Raw genomic sequence first — 6,778 nt, 5'->3', positions numbered from 1 at the left:
CGGAGCCGAAAGTCGCAAAACTTTGACTTTTGCTTTGACTTCAGTTCTGACCCGTTATGGTACGATTTAGATATGCCTTAGGACTCTCTTAGGACCAGGTTACATGATGGTATAACCCTCTGTGACCGGTTCGTTGTTTGTCCGAGTCTTTATCACATTTCCGTTAAATGCTTAAAAGTTGACCGTAACGCCCTTTTCAATTTAAAACGAGAATTTTTGACATATGAAAGGACAATAACCTTAGTCACTGATTTCTAAGCATGTCCCAAAAATTTCACGTCAATCCAAGGTTCGTTCTTAATTTAGTTTTTCTTTCCAATCCAGAACCACCTCCTAATCCACCACCAACACCACTGCCTAATCCACCGCCAGAACCACCACCTAAACCACCGCCCGAACCACCACCTAAACCACCACCACCTCCCAATCCAGAACCACCTCCTAATCCACCACCACCACCGCCGCCGCCACCAAATCCACTACCAACTCGGCCTCCAAACCCACCACGATAGAAAGTCTTTTCATCCCGAAAAGACTGCTCCGAACCGGAGGAAGTCAGCTTCCGAGCAGTGGGGGTAGAAACAAGAACACCAAGAAGAACAGGTTCGCTTATTTGGTATTATTGAGGTTCGCTTATTCGGTTAAACAACAGGTTCGCTCATATGACTAGGAGATTCGCTCATAGGTTTTGATTTGAGATGGTTCGCTTATAGCTCATACAGATCCACTCCAAATCACGTGATTGGTCCGCTTATTTGTCAAACAGATCCGCTCATTATACATCAGTGGTCCGCTTATAAGTTTTGATAGTGATTCGCTTTTGTGTCATCTTCTTCACATGGTTCAGATTGTTCATAGTTGTCGGCTGTATCACATGCTTATGTGATATCATTAGTTAAGGACCAATCAAGGTTGTTGCATGTGAACATTAAAGGTTGTCGGCCACACACAATTGAAAATTAAAAACGGTCCAATCGCAAAAGTTGGTTTGAATTGTCGGAAATCAAAAGTTGAGCTGAGTTATCTGTTGTGTTAATTGTTTAGCCCATACTGCACCGTCTCATTATATACGAGGCCCAATCAAAGGAACGGTTGATTTCAGTCTATTGCACCGCCCCATTTGTCGGTTGGTATAATTTGTTTGGCCCATGTTGACCGACCCACTAACTATAAGATACAATCATTTATGTTCATCGGTCAAATGAAAGAAAGAAGTCAAAGCCCACTAAAATCATCGGTCAAGTAAAGTTGAACATCCAAAGTTGTCACGTGAAAGTGTCAGCCTAATCATTCAATCAAAGAAGAACAATACATCGTTAATACAAAAGTCACGGGCTCTTGGGCCAAAGGGTGACATTTTGGGGCTCTTGGGTGATTAATTCTTGTTCAAGTTAAAATTGGGATTTGCCGCAAGTCGCGCACTCATGACGTAGCTCTTTCTTGGTGAGGTGTCTGGGAGGGTGAGCAACTGTAGGTTGCTTTCCTCTCCTTCGTTTCTTGGTGGGTTGATACCTGGCCTCCTCCTCACCTCGAGAAGGAGGACTCGTTATCACGTCTCGGTTTTGGCTATTTCCAATGGGCTCTGCCAAGGGTAGGAACATGGTATCCAGTGCCTCTGAAGGGGATGTTGGCTCCACCTCGTCCAATGGAGTGTGGCTATGCCCCTTCAGGAACTTCCACGAGTGTAAAGACGGCAAGCCTGGGTCTTCTGGGTATAATAGATTGATCGCGCATTTTCAGCAATTCCATTTTAAAGATGATCGTAAAGAATCCCTTGAAGGTGCGCTTTTAAGGATTTAGAATTGTTTTCGAATGTTGGGGAAACCCTGCGAGTTTTGGGATATTGGTTGTGTGGGAGGTGCATGAAGACACACGCACTTAGTAGGGGGTGTCATCATCCTGATGGTGTTTTCACGTCCTCTAGAAAATCCGGGTCTGATGAGGATTTTGTCGTGGGGATCCCAAGGCCCCAAGATCCTGTGATGGTTGTTGAGCGTAGGACCCCGCAGGGAGTGATGGGAGATGTCGATCTCCTAGAACGTGTTTTCTCCCTTCCGGTTCGAACTGTTAAGAGCATCCCCAAGCTGTCGTTTGGCATTTGCACAAGCTTTGACAGGTGCCATCCATAAAGTAGTAGCTTCCCCCGGGACTGTCGAAAGTTGGGTCAAACTCTTGCTCTTACCCCGTTGTACCCTTAAGGTGGTTAAGCCGTCTTCCAGGCAAGAGCGAAGGTCGGGTAATCGAAAATCCTTGCAATGTGATAGTATTTTGCGGGCGTTAGCTATGTGGAAGGAGGGCTCTGGATTTGAGGTTTTGGTCAATTCCCTCCTTTCCGATACTGGAGAAAGGGTCGTGCGTGGGGGGAGGCACAACGGGAGATAGCTAAGGAGGTTAACCCTAACATCAAGCAATGTCTCAGGAAAGTGAGTGATGGTCACTTCACTGCTGCAGTTAAAGTGTTGTGTTCCAGTGGGGTTGCTCCCCGGGGGAATCTACCATGCAAGCCCTTATCGACAAACATCCCTTCGCACCGCCCCCGAACCTCCCTTCAACTCCTCTTTCACAACCTGCGTTATCCGTGGATGAAGACTGCGTGCACAGGTGTGTGAAATCTTTCCCGAAAGGGACATCTTGTGGGCGAGATGGCCTGCGGGCCCAACACCTGTTGGACGCTCTTAGCGGCGAGGGGTCGGCGACGGCCTCGGGACTGCTTACTGCCATTACTGAAGTGGTAAACCTTTGGCTAGGGGGGTTATGTCCTAAGGTGCTCGCGGATTTTGTTGCTTCGGCGCCCCTAACCCCTTTGTTGAAGCCTGATAATGGGATTCGCCCCATTGCTGTGGGAGCAATTTGGAGAAGATTAGTCTCCAAAGTAGCAATGAAGAAAGTTGGGAAAGAAGCTGTTAAGTACTTGGGGGACTATCAATTTGGGGTGGGGGTCCCCAATGGGGCGGAGGCGGTGCTGCACAGCGCTAACAGGTTTCTTAATTCTTTTCATTCGGATGGTTCGCTGGCCATGCTTACGGTTGATTTTTCCAACGCTTTCAACTTAGTTGACCGTTCAGTTTTGCTTCGCGAGGTCCATCGCCATTGCCCCTCCATATTCCCATGGGTTCAATTTCTATATGCTCAGTCTGCTAGGCTATACGTGGGGAATGACCGCATCGGGGCATTCACGGGTGTGCAGCAAGGGGATCCCTTGGGACCTTTGCTTTTTGCCTAGCCTTACACCCCTTAGTGCTTTAGGTGCAGGAAAACTGTAAACCCCCCTTCCATGCTTGGTACTTGGATGACGGGACAATTATCGGGGACGCTGTTCAGGTTGCTAAAGCTCTCGACATCATCGGTTTGGAGGGTCCAGCCTTGGGGCTACGACTTAATATTAGAAAAACTGAAGTATTTTGGCCGACATGCAACGGGGTGAAGGTCCGGCCAGGGCTTTTCCCCAGTGAGATTGGGAGGCCGGAGAAAGGTGTCAAACTGCTAGGAGGGGCAGTCAGTCGTGATGCCAGTTTTATTAGTGGTCTAGCGTCTAAGAGGGCAACGCGTGCAGTTGACATTATGGGACACCTTCCCTTGTTGCGGGATCCTCAAAGCGAACTCCTCTTGCTTAGATCTTGTATGGGGGTTGCAAAGTTGCTATTTGGTTTACGAACTTGCCAGCCCCCCTTTGTGGATGATGCTGTTTCATGTTTTGATAAAGGTCTTCGGGAGGCAATAGAAGACATTGTCGTATGTGGGGGTCCTTTTTTTGGTGATCTACAGTGGCGAATCGTAACCTTGCCAATGAGGCTTGGTGGGTTGGGCCTTCTCTCGGCCCGGGATGTGGCTGCTTATGCCTTTGTGGCTTCCAGGTCTCAATCTTGGGAGTTGCAGGACCACATCTTACGTAACAGTGGGGTTGCTAACACTGATCCGGATTATGCCAGCGCCTTGGAACGCTTGCATGAATCTCTACCTGACTTTGATCTCGGCGGTTTCTCTAACAAGGACACCGCCCCCAAAAAGCCACAGAAAACTTTGGCGAATGCCCTTTGTTGTCGAATCGCACAAAGTTTGGGAGAAGATTTCCATTTGTCACCCCGCCAGAAAGCCGTCATTGAATGCCTACAGAGGCCTCACGCTCAGGATTTCTTAACTGTTATTCCTATTGAAGGTTTGGGTCAACGAATATCAGCGGTGGAGTACCGGTCAATCCTTAAGTACCGTCTGATGATCCACATGTTCCCGAATGATGAAACTTGCCCAGTCTGCCGTAAAGCATGCCTAGATAAATACGGGGAGCATGCGTTACACTGTAGAGAGTTGCCGGGGTTTAAGTATCGCCATGACTTTGTGCGAGACACGTTAATGGATATTCTCAGACGAGCAGGGATCTCGGCGAAGAAAGAGGCACTGGTTAATTTTCTTACAGACCCGTCGGAGGGGAGATCCACCCTACGCCCAGCTGACGTGCTAGTTTTTGGTTGGGAGGGCGGGAAACATGCTTGTGTCGATCTCACAGGTGTATCCCCACTAGCCGGGTTCCGGGAAAATGGATTTGTGGCGGGGCAAGCGGTACTGAAAGCAGAGTCAAAGAAGGTGGAAAAGCACGTGAAAGCTTGTGAGGATAATCAACATGCCTTTGTCCCCCTGGCGTTTGACACGTTCGGCTCCTTGGGGCCGGAGGCAGTTCGGTTCTTGTCTAGAGTTCAGCGTGTGGTCCATAGCAACTTTTCGACCCCTCAGGGGCGAGGCTTTGTTTTTAGTAGATTAGGGTTTTCTATTCAAAAAGGGATGGCGGCGCAGTTTGTTGCTCGTCTACCTGCTATCCTTATGTAATTTGCCCTGATGATTCGAATGAAATTGATTTTTAGTAATTAAACGGCGCATTTAGCGTAAAGCCTATCTAAACCCAAATTTCGACACCAAACCTTTTACACACTGATGTAAAATAATATTTTGAGATTTTTAAAGATTTTTAATCATTTTTAACCTGCTCATAACCTGCGGTTATGGCAGCGGTTCGGTAAATACCGAACATACCCTTTTCGAGCATAACTTGAGTTCTACATGGTCTTTTGACCCGATTCCAGTTGCTACTGATTTTAAATAATAAATAGAGTATTTTGGACTTTATAAACTGTTCAGAAAACTCAGATTTCCTGTAGAACTCAGAAACCTCTTTTATAATCTTTAAAATGACCGAAATACCCCTACGGGGCATATAATGGATTTAAACTCGTTACGGGCATTATGGAAGGTATCCTACTGATACCACAACCTCTTTAAAGCATATTGACTTAGGAAACTTGTGTAGGACTCTTACGGCTACCCGTTACGCCTTTTGCGCGCACGGTTCGGCTTATGTAACTAGTTTACATGAACTAGCCGAAACGGGTCGAACCTTATTGTTTTGACCTCAAAATCCAGAGTGTGATTATATTACCCATATAAAACAGGTCTTCAAACTTGTTGGGTCCGAATCACATTTCATTCCCGGTTTTCGCCTTTCACGCGATTAAACCGTAAATATCCTTTGAAACTGACCGGTCTAAGCTAAGGCTAAATTAAAGACCCGTTAGGATTCTAATAGGTTGATTTAAACCTTCGTTTCAGAATAGGAGACCAGTAAAAGAAACTTGCATTGTTTATTAAGGATTAATACTTGCTCAGGTAAATACTTTTAACTTATTTTCCGTTATACGGGCTTGGGTTACGGTACTTAAAATACCGCTTGGTCGGGCAATTGACCCCAACTCATTAGTAGTTGGGTATTATCAATGTGACCCGTTTAAAAACTTGTTTTGTTGGCATTACGCCTTTGGGAGCTTAATGACCATGTCCCGGATATCCTTGGCATCATTTTACGAAATGGCCACGACCCCGACACACGTGTGTAGGCGTGCACCCGTAATGTGTCTATATTATTAAAGGTATAACCGTTGGTTTTCCTGCCACGGCTTTATGCTTTGTGGCGTGTCTATTAACCTTTAACCCGGCACGGCCCGGGCGACCGAACGCATAGTAAACATGTAATTCTTTTACAAGATTTAATTATAAATTCTCCCAAGTTATAAAGAGTTTGTGCCTTGTGCATTCAAATCAATTTTATTAAACATTTTACAAAAGTGTCGGTTGAATCTATTTACCAGTGTAAACTGACGTATTTTCCCCAAAAAGATTAAATGCAGGTTCTAAGCGTAATTGGCTGGATATTTCTCCTTAGCATCAATAAAGAGTCTCGCAAGCTTAAGATGACTACGTCTGTTGAACAATACTTATATTTTATTTGATCCTCTGTGGATTATATTTCGACAATTGTGATACTTTGATATTACATTCAAAGGTTGAAATATATTTATCTTTATGCTTCCGCTGTGCATTTATATATTGTGTGGTTCGACTATATTGTTGCCAACTACGTCACGGTAATCCCCTACCGGGCCCACCGGTGATACACGTGGAAATCGGGGTGTGACACTTTTAAACATATATGAATGGCTTCAACGCCTTCTAGCATATTATAACAATACGTGCATGCACATATTTCATATTTACTTGGCCGGAAGAACTCGAATTATTTAGAAAAGCAGTGTTACATACTTCTTTCAATAAAAATAAGTTGGCTAAAGTTAGGCACGTGAAATCAATTCATGGACACGGTTATCATTTTAAAAATTAATAACCAGGTGGCATTAACGCATACTTGTATCATGCTTATTATTACAATGCTACTAACATCTATTTAGCAGCAATAAATGGAATGACCAACATGGTGCAACACAATCTGGAGGGT

The 6,778-nt window shown here is 45.3% G+C and overlaps 1 protein-coding gene across 1 annotated transcript; it reads right to left on the bottom strand.

Annotated features, from left to right (window-relative positions):
- Positions 1 to 274: 274 nt before the first annotated feature.
- On the bottom strand, positions 275 to 1,601 carry LOC110944636 (glycine-rich protein 5-like). Its single transcript, XM_022186290.1, has 2 exons — positions 1,513 to 1,601; positions 275 to 608 (listed from the first exon to the last, which is right to left on the bottom strand). Exons 1-2 carry the CDS (start codon positions 1,599 to 1,601, stop codon positions 275 to 277), a joined length of 423 nt encoding a protein of 140 aa, XP_022041982.1.
- Positions 1,602 to 6,778: the final 5,177 nt, after the last annotated feature.

Source organism: Helianthus annuus, chromosome 6 (genome assembly GCF_002127325.2).
Source record: "Helianthus annuus cultivar XRQ/B chromosome 6, HanXRQr2.0-SUNRISE, whole genome shotgun sequence".
Lineage (NCBI taxonomy): Eukaryota > Viridiplantae > Streptophyta > Magnoliopsida > Asterales > Asteraceae > Helianthus > Helianthus annuus.
This window is presented reverse-complemented; position numbering and strand designations above follow the sequence as displayed.